The following is a 17,507-nucleotide window of genomic DNA, read 5'->3' on the forward strand; positions in this document are numbered from 1 at the left end:
CACTGGTGAATGTCTCCATTCAATGATTATTTTCCAAGTTCCCAACATTTCTATCCATTCCTTGTTATTTTATTGTTATTTTCCTTTTGGCTCCTGAATCCCCTGCACCAGAACATTGAACACATGTAAGGTATTTATTTTTAGTAACTTAGCAGATGATTCATATATCTCTGTTTCTTTAGCATCCATTTGCAGGGATGTAGTGTGTACCTCTGACTGGGGTCTGCTTGTTTCCTTGCCTTGGAACTTCGTGTTGGGCTCAGCACCTTGGAGAAAACAGCCCCCCTCCCTGTGTCTTGACAGGCAGCCTTCAGATGGGAAATGACTTTCAGGCAGCCAGGCTAGAAATCCTGAGGGTCTTTCTGACCTTCTCTGTGGGTTCCTCCCCTGTGAACTTGTATGTGCAGATTCCAGCCTGAGAAGTGCTCAACTTTTCCGGTGCCTGCACCTGTGCACCTGTTCACACCTGTTGGCATCTGACACCCACACTGAAGGTGCTTTGAAATGGGTGAGCCACCCCATTCTTCTGCTCGCGCTTTCTCTGGCCTCTCCACTCTGAGAGCGTGTGAGGCCCTGTTAGGGAGTGGAGTGGGCCAGACATCAGTGAACAGAGTAAACTCTCCCCCTTTTACAACTGAATTCAAGTTGCAGCTCTCTGAGAAGGACACACAGGTGTCTTTTCCAACAAAGGGCCATTTCATTCAGGGTCCAGGGATAAAACAGAGGGCCTAAGCCAGCCTCACAGTATCTCAAGGACAAAACCCAGCAGCCCCCTTCTGGGTCACATCCAAGCTTATGCAGATGTGTCCAAAATGATAAGACTAAACCTCAACCAAATAGAAATATATAACTGCTGCTTCCTTAATCAATTAAGTTTGAGATGACCTGATTGCTCCTAAAACTACTCTCAATATCTGCTCTGTTGCCTTAACCAGTGGCTGGATGTGTGATTGGGGATATTTCCTGCATGCAAACATAATTTAGTCGTTGCCAAGTGAGAGTAAATCTTCTTTCCCCTGAGGAATAAGGTATTTGCAGGTGACCTCAGGATGTCTCTCCTGCATTGAGAATCGCCGTGGATCCCCCCACCCTAACTTGTAGCCACAGTGAATAGTGAGAGGAAACCAGAATCAAGCGGCCTGAGTGGAGACCACACCACAGAACACAGGCACACAGAGTGGCTTTGCCCTCTAACTTTTCTTCCATCCCTAGTGGGAATAATTACACATCCGTTAGAACAAGGAGTGTATCAGAAATGAGTCTTCACGGCCTTAGGAGTTTGTAAAGGTTTTGGCAGATTTAAGCTAGATTTCTGTTAGGGAAGACTGTCAGGATAAACAGTATGGCTTTGGAATCAACGAGAAGTGTGGAGAATCGAGTGGGAGATAACTCCGTTTGGGACCAGCTCTTAGGCTTAGTCATGGTGCTGTGGGCAGGAGCGGATGGGAAGCTGCCATGGGGAAATGCTCCTCCTACTGCGATTCCAAAGGGGACATGTGGCTTACCTGTGGTCATAGCCTAAAGATGCTGGGCATTCCTGGCTTGCTCATAGTCTAGAGAGGCTGGCGCTGGTTACCTAGAGTGAGAAGATACTCGTCTGTGGAGGAGCCCGCTGTCTGGTTTGGGGACCTTTGGCTGAGAACCCCTCTAATAACAACTGATGGTCTTTTCCCTCGTTTCAGGGCTGCGATATGAATCAGGCGATTTTTCACTTGTGTCTAAAGCCCTAGGCAAGAGTCTCATTCTGGGATGTATAGGGAAGAGGGGGAGGCGTGACTGACAGTTTTACTGACATCACACACAACATGGAAAGGAGACACGACAGCCAGAAATCAGGGCGCTATTTCACAAGAATTGGGCATGGATTGTGGCAGCCATGATGGAAGCACCAGAGTGTGGATGTGATTGGAAGGGGTCGAGGTCTAAACTGTTTGCTGACAGGGGACTTCAGAACTCAGTGGCATGGGTTTAGTCCACATGTAGGAGAACAACAGCTAATTTATGCAATAATTTTAAAGGACACACATACCTGTATAGAGTGCATCTAGCTGACGCTGTATATCAGGCTTACCTTGATCAAAATGAATTAAAACATGAAATGGGATATAAAATGCTAAATATCCATATTCAAGATAGACCTACTCCCCCCCCTTTTCACACTTATTTTTGTTGCATCATTGTGGTATAAGATTCACTCCTATTTTAGGAATAAATATATTAGTCTATGCATGCATGCATATTTCCATACCCTTCCCTGGACATGCATGTCCTGAAGAGGACCACATCCAGGCAGCTTTCCGCTGTATATTTATTTGATTTATTTGCATGCTGTGCTTTTCTACCACATGTCACAGAAGAAAGTGACCATAGGAGTCTTGGCTGGATAGGAGACAAGGGTGTGAGATGTCCGAGCTGCTGGTTTCGCACGGCCGTCTGAGGAAGTTCTGTAAGCAGATGCGGGGTGTCTGTGAGGTTGGAATATTCTGGAATGGAATGCAGATGTGAAGGAAAAGAATTAATGTCAAAGGTCGTAGGCAGTCCTTGCCGAACAAGTTGGTTTCTACCTCAGGGAAGCTGGCTGTTTGTTATGTTCTGCTTACTTGGGCTCGGCCATCATGAGAGCTATTCCATGAAGCCTTTGGGTCTCTGTTTCAATACTTTCTTCTTAAATAATCAATCAATCAATCAATCAATCAATCAATCAATCAATCAGCAAATGAGAGAAAGGAGAGAGAGAGAGAGAGAGAGAGAGAGAGAGAGAGAGAGAGAGAGAGAGTCTTTAGCCCCTTATAAAAGAATAGTAGATGAACCACCAAGCGGTTCATGGGTGAAGTCTTCCCACTCCAGGTCTCTGGACCCGGGGCAGGGCTCTGTGTGTCCTCTAGGAGCCCGCCAGGTAGCTCATCCCAACACCCTCCTCATTTGTGAACTTCTGGAGCATGTGAAGGGGCCAGAAATACAGATGCAAAGCTCCAGGCTCCCCATGACACAAGGCAACAGTAGGATATTCAAGAGGAGCCCCAGTGAGGTCCCAGCATAGATAGTGTAGCAGAAGCAGATGCTTGAACCAGACAGATGACTCATTGCAAGGAACGTGTAGAAGATGTATGGACTAAAGGCTCTACTGTGTGACTCACTGGGCTGCACTTCAGCTTTCTTCCCTAGATTTTATTTTCTTATTTATTTATTTTTGTTGTTTTGTTTGGTTTGGTTTTAGTTTTAAATTTTGTTTTGGGGGTGTTGCAAGGGCAGAGGGTGGAAGGGAGGGGATGGAGAGATGAGTGGGTTTGGGATGCATGATGTGAGGTCCACAAAGAATCAATAACAGGTTAAAAAAGGAAAAGATCAGAAGTTTCCTGAACACAGATCACAACTTGGTAGCCCATGTCCTTACAGCATATTTTTATCATTAGGAGCTGCTATGTTTCTTTACTTATGGAAGATTAAGTTCCAGGAGGGTAGTAATGTTGCCTGCCACCAAAACTTGACTCAGAATAAGTGCTAAGAGCTAAAAATAACGAATGAGTAGATGGAGACAAACCAAAGATCAGATAGTGTGGGTCATGGATGGGTGCAAGGAAGATGCTTAGGGAAGGGCCATGTTTCTTCTTCAGCTAAACTGAGTGGTGTCCTCCTTGATACTGTTACATGCTGAAGAATCTAACATGTGTATTATCTAACAATCAATACACAAAGGCTATACCACATATATAGTTAATTCAGCAGAGAACCCGATTAATATAAAAGTTCTTTTCTGCTGCAAAAGAATGAGATCCACAGCTCCCGAGACTTTTAAACCACTGGGCTGTGGTTTGAATGTGAAAATCCTCCGTAGGCTCATGTGCTTTGACACTCGGTCCCCAGCTGATTGTGTCATTTGGAAAGGTTACTGACATTTAGAAGGTGAGTCTTGCTGGAGGAAGTTCATCTCCTGGGGTGGGCTTTGGAGTTTGACAGACAGTCCTTACTTCCTGTTATTTCTCTGATTTTGAGCTGCTAAATCAATGTTGTTAGCTGGCCTCAGGCTCCAGCATCCCTATCTTCCCTACCATGATAGACAGTAACCTTTCTGCAACCAGGAGCCAAAATAAACCTTTCTCCCCTCAGTTGCTTCTGTCAGGACAATTGTCATAGCAACAGAAAGGAAGCTAATACAGACAGTGAAGAAAGTCACACTGAAGGCTAAAGGAATAAGTCACACCACTGGTCTAGGCTCTGTGGCCAGTCTTCTCTGAGGTGACTTAAGGACTCTGTGGCAGTAGCCTTGGCTGTTTAGAAACAGGTCCTGAGCTCTATTTTTAAATAGATGTTATATCCAAGAAGACCCTGTGACCTTATCAAAACCCATCTTTGCGGCAAAAAAACCGATTCATCCAGTGCGAAGAGTTTGTAAAAGGGACAGCGTTCGCCCATTCTGCCTCAGTGCTGTCATTTGTAGACGAAGATGAAAAAAATACATGCATTTCTGAAAGTCTCGTGCGACAGAAAGGTGTCTGTGGATGGGAGATACCGTAGTCTTTAGCATGTATGCTGAGCAAGGGTCGGTCATGAATTTGTCTAGACTGCAGCTCTTTTGAGAGTAAGACATCTATGTATGTGGATGGGGGTGTGCGGGGTGTGTGTGTGTGTGTGTGCACATGCTCAGTGAAGTATGGCTCTGAGCTTGGCCTACGCGACTGCCTTGGAAGCCAGTTGTCCTTTGCCACGCGCAGTCCTGACCCTGCCTGCCCTGTGAACACTCACTCTCCTCCCTGGAGCCGTGAGCGGGGGCGGTGTCATTTTCCTTATTACCAAAACCAATTTCCAGAATGGGTAATTGTGTTCTGACTCATGCAGTTCCCCTGCATTTCCTGGCTGCTTCCGGTGACTTATGTCTTCCTCTTGGCTCCTTAATGGATATGTAATGAAGCAACATATCTCAAAGTCATGGCTGTGTTTCAGACTTCCCTTAAGTAATGTCTCAGTGGAGGGCCAGTCTACAGGCTGGCACACGCATGCCCTACCTGCTTCACCAAGAAGCCCTGTTAAAAAGACAAATACTCGCAGGCTGGAGGTGACTTCTGGAGGCTGAAGGCTGTCAAGGGGTGGCCCATGTCCGAGGTGAGACGAGAGTCCTCATCTGCCTGCTCCGTGTCTTATTTCTGCCAGTTTTTCAACAAACTTGGTTGTATGATGTTAATCTTTTTCAGCCTCAGTTTCCACCTATAAATATTGCTGATAATACTGACACCTAGCTCTGAGACTTTTATGATGATTCGAACAGGCATGCTCTCCGGAAATACTCAAGCCAGAATTTGACATGTGGGAAGGTTCGGTATGTGCTGCCCCATGGTCTGGTCCTTTTTCTTTGATGCCATCCATCGGAAAGTCATTTTCAAGTGCCTCAGGTCTCTCTGGGAGTTGGAGAGATAGGTATTATGACACATTATGATAGTGGAAAATCAGTTAGAGCTTCAAGTCCCATATGGCAGCTTAGGGAAGGGAATGACAAACTCACATGGGGGTCAGGGCAGTCTTCCCAGGAAAAGTAGACTTCCAAGATAAATCTGAGGGCAAGTTTAGTCTTTTGCTCATAGAGCCCATATATTGAGTGACTACCCACCAGAGGACAAGATCTGTGTCATAAAACCCTCAATAGGGGCAGTGAGGGAGTGAAGAAATGGCACACAGATGCACAGGCTGTGTGGGATCAGGTAGGGGTTCTGGCTACCTCAGCACCTACAGCCTCATTGTGTCTAGTAACCACATCATTAGGGAAGGGGACAAGTTGGTCTGAAGGTCTCTTTAGGGGAGCAGTCTCAGGCTGTAACATCTGGGAGGAGGAACTAGCTGCAGTTGCTAGTCTTTGTGTACCTTAGTCACTCCTTTATAAACACTCATACTGGGGCTCCTGAGAACTGCGGCAACCCCCTTGAGCCTGACCCATATGGGGAACTGACTTTGCAAATGTCCCATGAGTCGGAGGCCTTGGAGTTCTGGGCAAGATTGTGCTCATGTCAATGGTATACGTTCACTGGGATCTCAGCTCACTTAGATCTTGCTCAGCTCCCTAGAGATGAGCTCTGTGTTAGACCTGGAAGACAATGATGAACGTAAGTACAGTGCCTGCCTTATGGAGCTGACTCTCCTTAGGCAAGAGAAGAACTAAACCAATCAGTCATGTAGCTGGTAGAGGGTCAAGAGGGAAGCCATGGAAGATACGTATTGGGTAGCTTGGGAGTTTGAATATTGGGGTGGTGTTTCCAGGAGGGAACCAGTGAGTAACTGAGATCTAAATTAAGATTTGGGGATGATTGGAGGGCAGTAGCTGGAGAGGAGGCAAGGCTCTGGGCCTTGGAAGCCACACGATCAGTTCTTGAACAGAGTGGGGTCCAGTTTGGCTAGGCCACAGAAAGCTTGGAGACATGCTGGAAGTGTATTGAAGAGTTAAGTGTGGAGGAGACACAGAGGGCCGTCATGGTCATTTGCACACCAGGATTTGGGTTTTCATGCCAAGTGTAACTGGAAATCTTGGCGGCCTTGACTTTCCTGCATAAAAATGCCAGAATGAAACCTCGAGGTTACAGAGACCGTGCACTGTTTGCACAGTGAATTCTTGGGGTTTAAAGGGGAAGTAGGGAGACAAATAAATAATTATAGAAAGATGTCAGTGGCTTAGGTTGGGTTCTGGCACAAAAATAAACACACACACCAAATCAGCAGTTGTGTGTAGTGAGTGCCAAGGGGTTGTTGCTGATGGAGGATAAGCCATATCCTGCGGAGTCTCTGGAGATGCTGGTATGGCAAGCCTCTTAGGATCTCTGTGTGGCATTTCATGCTGACAAATTTGCATTTATACTATAAGAAGGGCCACTGGAGGTTAAGAAGCCGGGAAATGAAATGATCAGATTAATGTGCCCGTGGAGGGTGTTTATTTTTCTTCCTGGGTATTTCTTAAGTCAGGCATTTATTGAATTTAGGGTAATGGATGGGAGAGGTGGTCCAGCATCACTGCAGGCTAAGATTGATGGGAGGCTTATTCTTTTGTATAACATTTAAGGGGGTGTTAAGGGGAGTTTAAGCTTGCCACTGTGAAAGGCTTATTTATCTTTTAAATAAATACTTACCAAAAAGCCATGTAAGCCTTCCTCTTTGCAGGCCCCTCCAGGATGACAGGACCTCATCCTGGCAGAACTTCCTTTGTAGAAGCATCATGAATTAGCATCCTCTATGGCAGGGCAGGGAGGGATTTCTGTAAGTGCCAAGAGCTAAGATTGTGAGGAAGGGAGGGGTACAATGCATAAGAGGACAACTTTGATACTGATGTGAGCGGGGTGGTACTGTGTGGTGCCATCCTTCTGATTCATGCTGGGGCCTTCATTTCTGCAGATCCGTTCTGTGAAGCGAGGCTCGCAGGCGATGGGCTCACTGCCCTCTGGGTCTCACCTCTGGGGATGTAGGTAGGAAGTGTTCGTGCAGAGCATGTGACCAGACTTCTAAATCTTGATTTTTTTTTCAGGTTACAGAACTCAACAATGTGAAAAATGTAGCCCGATTGCCAAAGGGCACCAAGAAACACGCTATAGGGATCTACTTCAATGATGATACCTCCAAGACCTTTGCTTGTGAATCAGGTTTGTTTGCGGCAAGCGGGGGAGGGGGCTTTGGCCTTTGATACCTATGTGTGTGTGTGTGTATATATATATCTTTTTCGTGGTCGCTGCCGTTTCCACAGATCTTGAGGCCGATGAGTGGTGTAAAGTTCTCCAGATGGAGTGTGTGGGGACCAGAATCAATGACATCAGCCTCGGAGAGCCTGACTTACTGGCTACGGGGGTGGAACGGGAGCAGAGTGGTACGTGTGTGAAGCCCTCACCTCCTGTCTCTCTCATAACCTGTTTCATTGCCTTGTGATAAAGCACAGGGCATCTTCATTCTATATAGTTGTGAGTTAGGAAAATGTATGGAGAAGTGAGTTCTAAATAGCCCTCAACATTAATATTGGAGTGAATGGCATCCTCCAGAGTTCTGGGATGTAGAAAAGAACCCACACTAACGGTTTCAGTCAGCGATTCTAAGGCCCACGCTGTGCATCCGCTGGATGGAAGGTGATTTGTGAACATCCAACTGTGACATTTGCAGAGGAGCCCCACCCCATGAGTATTAGGACCTCCCCCATTTTATAGACGGGGAAAGCCGGAACCTTAGAGAGCTAAACTTCTTGTTCCAAATGTAGTAGTTAGTGTCTGAATCCAGACTATGATCACGGGTCTTTATTTACAATGCACGAGCCTTAAAGTGGGGTGACTTCCCCATTGCCTTCTCACTTAAAATATGTTTGAACACTTTCCAGTGTTTTTAATAGAATTTAATCCCTCTGAATATTTCATTGAGTTTAAACCCACTTAAAAATCTGTGATGAGAAAAATTCAACCCTTGAGCCAACTCAGCTCAACACACCATCTAGGAATAAATCCTTTAAAATAATAATGACCAAAATATTCATGAACATTTTAGCAAAAATCAATGTTGATTCATAGTGTGAGCCTGGAAGAATTGCTCCATCTTCAAACAGCTGAACCTAACGACTGGGTTGATTGGATCCCAGGGTTCTGCTTCAAAGCCCGACTTGACCTATGGACACTTGTCCGAGTGGAAGCGGCTCTGGGTTGCCTAGGTTGATGGCAGACAGGGCAGAGGTGGAATTGCACTCTGCGAGCCATCTAGCTGCTAGTTAAGACTCTTCTCCCTCCCAGCGGAGCCGTGTCTTCATGACACATTTACGGTCTTGCCCATGTTGAATGGACGGTACCGACCATGATATGTCACCATACCAGCTGTTGATTAGGACCTGGAGGCACCGGCTAGGGCAGAGCAGCCTCTAGTGAGGCCGAGAACTGGAGCTAGGGGTGAAGCCATTTACCAAGGCCATCCACCCCAGCCCGGACCTTCCTTCTGTGGTTCACTCAGGCAGAGAAGAGGAAGCCAGGGCCTTGAGGGTACAGGCCAGCACACGGAAAGCATGGCAGGGATTGATGGCTGCCATCCTTTAGAATGGCTGGCTCAACCCTTAGCCTTCACACGTTTGTGTCTGTGGCACAGTAGAAGCACACAGGGTTGTGAGTCAAACTGAGAACGGTGCCTAAGCTTTCCTTTTTGCCTGCCAGCTTTGTGTGCTCAGGTTTTCTCCTGTTACATGCTCTTAAAAACCCCCAACGTTCTTTGGAAGCACTTTATAATCTGATTTTGGAGGAGTTCAAATCCGTGCACTTACAATGGTTTCTCACCGAATGCATGAGAGGCGAACACTCTACCACCGACCTCTCTCCTACCCCACTAATTTATTTTTATAGCAAATCAATTTGCCTCTAACAGAATCCATTAACGATGGTCTCCTTTACCTCTTACTTACTGAAAACAGTTTAATCCACGGTCCAGAACTCTCAAGGGGCACAGCTGTTTCACAATAGTTTCTAGAAAGCACGCATCATTTGACTATTGACAGTTCAGAATAAATTCAAAAGACTTAAATTGCAGGGGCCTAAGCCCGCTCATGTAGATAGTCTTAATATTATTATTTGATAAGTTCAAATAAAATGTGGAAGTTTTGATGATTTTTCTTATAAGTTAACTAACCTAGACCATTCCTAATAGAAAACTGTTAGCATCACACTGTCCTGTTAGATGTTGGGAATCTACTCTAGGATGGATAGATAGAATTGTCTAGCAAATGTCATAATATTTTTGATCATATTTCACGTAGAGATTTTTGACTCTGTTAACTTTTTTTGTTAATGAAATTTCTAAGTTGCAATGATAAAAACAGTGTAACTCTTCAGGGGAGATCTTCTCTACAGTTACCAGCTACAGTTAGCTTCCATAGTTTCCATAATCTTGGTGACATTGTCAACAGTCACTCCAGGAAACACATGGCTATCTCTTCCCAGAGTTGGCTAAACAAAGTTCTTTGCTAAAACTCTTTTTAAGGATCTCCCTTGGAATCTTCACAGCTGTTGGTCAGCTAATTGCACGCTGTTTCTGTGAAGTGTGGATTCAGTAATTCAGGGTGCAGCGTTATTCGGTTGATTATAGAAACTGCAAACTGGTTAATGCTACTTTAGGATCACAGATCAGAAGCCCGTCCTTGCGCTCCTGTACCTTTGTAGGTGCAGTTAACGTGTGCTCAGCAGGGAAACTCTGCTCTGAGTGCTTACATTGCTCTGGTCTTTTATCGGCACACTTTTTTTATAATGGTGAAAATTGAAAATGTCTAAAACTGATCTTTGCTCACGTCATAGTGTTTAGTGTGTGTCGACACGCAGAGTGTATCATTATGCCATGTAATAGCATCTGCATTTAAAATCTCATTTATAACCTTTATCTTCCTGAATGTTCCACCAAACTGTAGCATGTACATATTTTTTAAATGCTTCTGTATTCCTACGATGTCTTTGCTGTTTCATTCCTGGGGATTTTAGACTAACCTTTTGTTTTTCTCCCAGAGAGATTCAATGTGTATTTGATGCCATCTCCTAACTTAGATGTACATGGCGAATGTGCCTTGCAGATAACATATGAGTACATCTGTCTTTGGGACATCCAGAATCCCAGAGTCAAACTCATCTCTTGGCCGCTAAGTGCCCTGCGGCGGTATGGACGTGACACCACGTGGTTCACTTTTGAGGCAGGGAGGTAAGTGTGTGGCTTTTTATACATCTTTGTCCAGCATCTGCTTCCCTTCTCCAGGTTCAGGACATGGAACTGGACCAGAAGTTCGCTTCAGAAAATTCATAAACTCTGGTCTTATGGAAAGATGATAGCACAGTGTTTGAACAGCCAAATCTCCTCCCTCCTAGGCAGGATTCTAACACTTCACAGATATGACATGAACTTTCATTCCTTGATTTGATGGCATGCCCCAAACTGAAACTGAGCAGGTAAACCGTAGCACGGACTGGGTTAAGCTGAGTAGAGGCCTACTCCCTGTCGTGTGAGCAGCTTCCTTGCTGTAATTCAAGGTTCACTACTGTATGTGAACTGGCAGGGTAGATCATACATGTGAGGACGGACCCCTGACACTTTACAGGTTGCAGTCTGCTTACTATTTAACAAATGGCAGACATGCTGGAAATGCTGGATTCTAAAGCTTGCTAGTTGCTATCCCACTGAGCCCTTTCAGGGTCCCCCTTGCTCCTGTTAGAGGCAAATGTGGGAGTGAAGGAGATACAGACGCCAGTTGGGAGCATCATGGCCTACAAAAAGATCCCTTTGGTCAGTGTTACATTTTACCTCCCCTGCCCACAGCGCTTCCTCCCTGAGGTTAGGTTCCTTTTAAAGGCAAAACAAAACAAAGCAAAGCAAAATCCCTCCAGCCCCCAAAACTAAACAAACAAACAAAAAACCAACCCCCTTTTTGTATTTTAAAATTTCAAATGACTCAAGCTTTAAGAACTATAGGCCCATCAACATTCTAGCACCGAATGGAATGGAGAAGGCTTCACAAACCATGACCCTAACTGAAGAACTGTGGGTGATGAGTGGCCTCAGGCAGAGGAAGAGTCAGTTTTCTTTCAGGGCCTGTCTTCTGGTAAGACCCCTTACGCCCAGGAGCATCTAAAGAGCACACATTGGATGAAAAAAGATCAAAATGCATGAATGGAATTCTCAAAGAATTGATAAAAGCATTGTCTTAAAAAGGGAGTGTAAGGCCGTCTGTGTGTGCCTTAACATTACAGTGCAGTTGTAACAGCCAGGTTAGAGTACTGAAGGTCGTGGGTTAAATCTGATAGCTCTTTTACAGGGAGTGATATTGATTTAAAGGGGGAAACAGAAGTTCTGAACACTGCCCAAGCCTCTAACTCAAGTGAATAAGTGGAGAATAATGATCCCTCCCAGTTAGTTTACCTCATTTTAATCAGAGCCCAAGTATTTCACAGGTACTTTTGGGGAATATGATCAATTTCGTGTTTTCCTAACATTCTAAAAAAAAAATTGAAAAAGTGTTTTTCTTCCACATATAGTCTTTTTGTTAATTAGTTAATTATCTCCTCCCTCCCTCCCTCTCTCCCTCCTTCCCCCTTCCTCCCTCCCTCCCTCCCTCCCTCTCTCCCTCCCTCCCTCCTTCCCTCCCTTTCTTGATTTCTTTCTTTTGGTTTTTGTTTTGTGGTTCGTTTTCTTTTTGAAATGGTGTGTCATGTAACCCAAGCTACCCTCACACTTGAACTCTTGATCCCCCTGCCTCCAACTCCCAAGTAATAGGCAGACAGATATGTACCACAGACCTAGGTCTTTTTACTTTCAAAGACAGAGCAGGGAGTTGGCTACTCTCCTGGACAGCAAAGGTCATATCATCAATAGATAAAACCTTCACATCTAGATGTGTGCTCCTCCTTTATCTCAGTGACCAGTCTACGATGTTTAAAGGAAAATCCGTATGGAAAACTCAGAGCTTGCTTGGTTGGATAAATGTGCTTCCTCCTTTGAGATTTCTGAGCTTCTGTTAGGATGTGTGGAGCAGGGTGAGGGCCTGCAGAACTCAGAAAGTGAGACACAAGGTAATGCCATACTACTTCATGTTTTCTCCGAAAGGCAAATAAAGATGGATTTTTATCATTACCATCAGGATGCTGGATAATAAGATCATTTGTGTTCCCCCAAGTGTGACGCTTTCATATCTGCCTTATTTTATTAGTAAAGATAATTTCCTCCACGGTTATTTTTGGATGTCTTCAAAACAAGGAAGTTTCATAATAACTGATAGTATACCGTGCTCACTCCCTTGCAGAAGCAAGCAGGAGTGAGGCTCCCACCAGGCACACTGTTTTCACACTACAAATTGGAGGTTATGAAATAAAATTTCATTTCTTCTTTGTACTGGATCTGAGAACAATGGGACCTAAGCTTCTCTGGCTTGCCTGCTCATTGGATTACATAAACCTCATCTATTGGAGCGTTATTAAGAGTAAATAAAGACACCTGGGAGAAACCTGGGGCAGAGCCTGGAAAACAGTAGGCAGTTGAAGTAGCCCAAAATGGCAAGGCAAAGACATTCACTGTCTGTCATGACTTAGACTGGAAGTAGAGATGTCTTCATGCATGGTTTGGTTCAGTACTCAGCTGACAAAACTCAGAGAGTCTTGCTTCTTCTAACTTGTCTACTCTCTGGATGTTTTGGTGACTTCTGGGATCTTTAAAGCCTTCCCATACATCAGTCAGTGGAAGACAGATGGATGATACGCAGTATGTTGACTGTTTTAGCAATGTGAGACCCTGGCTCTCTCCTGAGCACTTCATACAAAGCTCACAGGATGGGAAAGGAATGGGAAAAGTCCCCCAAAGCACAGAGTGGGACTTGTTGCCTTTGAAAGGGGGAAACATATGAGGTTTCAAAACAACAAAGTGTGTCTATCATAGCATATACTTGCTCCTAGTAAAAAAGGCCAAGAGGGGTTAGTGTGTGTGTGTGTGTGTGTGTGTGTGTGTGTGTTAAGAGATGCATTTGGAAGCCTAAAGAGGGCATCAGATCCCCTGGAATTAGAGTAACAGGTGGTTGTGAGCAACCTGATGTGGACACAAAGAACCAAACTCCTGTCTTCTTAAAGAGCAGCAAGCGTTCTTAACCTTTGTGCCATCTCTGCAGCTCCTGTAGCACGCACTCTTGCCAGCATGCCAATTCTTGCTTATGAGGCTACCTCGGGGTCATGTTCAAGGACAGCCTCCATCAGAAGTCACAGATTTATGAAGATACTGTTAATCTGGTATTCTTCCTAAGCTACATGCTCGTTGAATTCAGTTTTGAGAACCCCCATTTGCCCTCTTCTTTTGAAGTCTGAGCTCATGGAACCAGAGCCTTCTACCTTTTCTCGGGCAGCTGTGGGGGTGGGGATTAGCCTGATAGGACCTTCTATGTGTATTTCTGGCTTTCATCTTTTGGGATAAGTAGGTCTTACTCTACGGCCATGTTTTTTGCCTTTTGTGTCTCTCCCTTGAAGAGATTCAGAGCTGAAACATAAAACTTGTAATAAACTGCAACTGTATAAAGATTTGTCCCTGGCGATAAAAAGTAATAATTGACTTATTCTGGAGACCTAGAGATGCATCGCTTCTTTTGTCTAAGGTGTTTGTCTTCAGCCTGCTGTTTGTTTCTCCTTCGGAGCCCTGACATCTCACTCGTGCAAATCAACCTGTCAAAGAGTTTTCCATGGGAAGACCCAACAGGCAGGACATTCTCCAGGCAGCTTGGTTCCCATGGAGCCTTTCCAGAAGGGCTATTGTTTGGAGAAGGGTGGCAGGTGTCCAGTGAGCTTCCCTTTTATGTATCAAGCTGGCTGCTGGGTTCACATACCTCAGTGTTGAGTTCTGCCTCACCTCCGACAGATTTAAATTAATACCCTGGGCTTTGCCTCTGCAGGAGCGAGAGAGGCTCAGGAGACCTTTGGCAGAACCTGCTAAATTATTTCCACACATGAATGCCTTTCTTCACTTACCAGAGAGGGAGAGCCGCTCTTGTGCCTTTGGCATCATTTACAAAGAAAATTTTGGGGATGCTAAGAAAGGTGAACGCTTGACTTCCACACACAAATGCTTCCCGTAAATTTATGCGAAGAGTTTTCACTTGGCTTGTAAGGCCATCTAAACAGACTTGGAGAAGAAACAGTAGCTTTTAACATAGTTCACACTAAATGCAGCCTAGCCGGCGAGGTGGCTTTCTAGCCGAGAAGCTGGACTCTTTTCTACCTGGAGTCTACGAGTAAAGCGGAAGCCGAGCTGCTGTCTCCTGCAGATACCCGACTTGTGCTCTTGCTTCCAGCCACTGCACACGAATGTTTCAGGGACAGTTCCTTCTTTATTCTCAAGGAAGAAAAAGTGCTGGAGAGGTGGCTCCATAGTTAAGAGCACTGGTTGCCGGGTTCAATTCCCAGCATCCACATGGCAGCTCACAACTGTTTGTATCTCCAGTTTCAGAGAATCTGGTACCCACACACAGATATACAGGCAGTCAAAAACACCAATGCACATAAAATAAAAACACATCATTAAAAAAGGTTTGTTTTTTTTTAAGAATTTATACTGAGTAGAGAAATTCACACAGAATGCTGGGTCTCACACAGACTCTCAGGAGATTGGAATTCCTCTTCTTCCACCAGAAAATGGAAAAAATGGTGTCCTTGTTTTCCTTCTGTCATGGTAAAATTCTCTAACCAAAAGTTGTCCCCAAGACTTCCTCACTTTGGATCCCAAGTGTGAGTTCAGGCCAAGGTCTGGTGTCTTGTCCTCCCCCAGACATGTTCGGTCCCCATCATCTCCGGTCACACTCCCATCCTTGATGTTGTTCTGGGATGCAGTCACCACCTTTCCTCTGAGATGAAGATGCAATCTAAGACATGCTTCAAAGAGCATCCAAAGTAAAACCATGGGTAAAGAAAAGAGAAAGGAGGAAGGGGGTCACAAGATACCAAAATGCCTTCCTGTTCTTCCATGCATGAACCCCTGAGGAAGTTTTTCTCTCGTGTTTTCTAAAGAGATGACCAGCCTGCACTTCCTGCTGATTTATATAAAGCCATTAGTCAGTTTGATGTGTTTTTATTTTTATTGCCTCGGGCCTTTCACCATTATACTGTTTGTCAAGACCTATAGTAACATTGAAATGTTGAGACGCTCCTCGTGAAACATCTCGAAGCCAATCAGTCAGGCAAAGCGAGCAGGAGGGAAGGGCTTGTGTGCCAGGCTTAGGAGAGGCTGGAGGGGATTGCATGAGAAGGCCGGCTTTTGTCCATCCTCCCCTCTGTGAGCCATGCCGTACAGACAAAGGGCACACGCTCTTAAGCAAACAGAAGACAATCCTAACATTTAAACCAGAGGCCTTATGTCTTTTCTGAGAGTTCTCGTGGATCTTATCTCTTTATCGCACAGTGGGGAACCTCTTGGCCATCTCTGGTAGATCAAGCCGTTTTGGCGCTTACAGCACAAACTATAAATAATGGAACAGGTTGCTGACATCTCATATCAGCTTTACATAGCAATCAAAATTTCTTACTTGTCTTAAATGATGAGAAGCAGCTAAACCATTGGATTTCTTTGTATATATAAATACCTATCTAGCCTATTGCAGGCTAAAAATCTTAAAAAAAAGAAATTTGCTTCCTATTAGCCATGTTTTGCCCCTCTGTGTGCCCTAGGAGGTCCAAATAGAAAGTCTGTTTCTTTTCCTGAGGAACAATCGTAGGGATGTGACTCCCGTTTCTTTCTATAGGTGGTAAGTGGTGACTGTGATGGTGTCTGTGGCAGTGGTGTGTGTGTGTGTGTGTGTGTGTATCTGTGTGTGTCTCTGCAATCATTGGCTTCAGGTGAGTGTTGGGAGAGAATGCTTGATGCTATAGTCATTTTGATTTCCTTTGTTTTTGGTCACAGTATTTGAGAGGTCTAAATGATGTCATTAAAGAAAGGTTCTGCATTATGCCTTTTAGACCCAACACTCATCGTGACACCCAGCTGTAGACCAGCGCTCTTCGTGACACACACACATAGACCCGTGCTCATCATGACACACACATAGACCCAGTGCTCATCATGACACACACACATATACACCCAGTGCTCATCATGACACACACATAGACCCAGTGCTCATCATGACACACACATATAGACCCAGTGCTCATCATGACACACACACATATACACCCAGTGCTCATCATGACACACACATAGACCCAGTGCTCATCATGACACACACATATAGACCCAGTGCTCATCATGACACACACACATATACACCCAGTGCTCATCATGACACACACACATAGACCCAGTGCTCATCATGACACACACACATATACACCCAGTGCTCATCATGACACACACATAGACCCAGTGCTCATCATGACACACACACATAGACCCAGTGCTCATCATGACACACACACATATAGACCCAGTGCTCATCATGACACACACACATATACACCCAGTGCTCATCATGACACACACATATAGACTCAGTGCTCAACATGACACACACATAGACCCAGTGCTCATCATGACACACACACATAGACCCAGTGCTCATCATGACACACACACATATAGACCCAGTGCTCATCATGACACACACACATATACACCCAGTGCTCATCATGACACACACATAGACCCAGTGCTCATCATGACACACACATATAGACCCAGTGCTTATCATGACACACACACACATAGACCCAGTGCTCATCATGACACACACACACATAGACCCAGTGCTCATCATGACACACACACATAGACTCAGTGCTCAACATGACACACACATATAGACCCAGTGCTCATCATGACACACACACATAGACCCAGTGCTCATCATGACACACACATATAGACTCAGTGCTCAACATGACACACACATATAGACCCAGTGCTCATCATGACACACACACATAGACCCAGTGCTCATCATGACACACACACATAGACCCAGTGCTCATCATGACACACACATATAGACCCAGTGCTCATCATGACACACACACATATAC

The 17,507-nt window shown here is 45.0% G+C and overlaps 1 protein-coding gene across 1 annotated transcript in view; it reads left to right on the forward strand.

The window, feature by feature from the left end:
- Window positions 1-17,507, forward strand: part of Dok5 (docking protein 5) — a 154,412-nt gene that overhangs the window by 97,564 nt on the left and 39,341 nt on the right. The window contains exons 3-5 of the mRNA XM_075963198.1: window positions 7,499-7,613; window positions 7,715-7,834; window positions 10,482-10,671. Coding sequence (XP_075819313.1) covers window positions 7,499-7,613; window positions 7,715-7,834; window positions 10,482-10,671 — 425 coding nt within the window. The remainder of the gene's footprint in view (window positions 1-7,498; window positions 7,614-7,714; window positions 7,835-10,481; window positions 10,672-17,507) is intronic.

This window comes from Microtus pennsylvanicus, chromosome 2 (genome assembly GCF_037038515.1).
Source record: "Microtus pennsylvanicus isolate mMicPen1 chromosome 2, mMicPen1.hap1, whole genome shotgun sequence".
Classification (NCBI taxonomy): Eukaryota; Metazoa; Chordata; class Mammalia; order Rodentia; family Cricetidae; genus Microtus; species Microtus pennsylvanicus.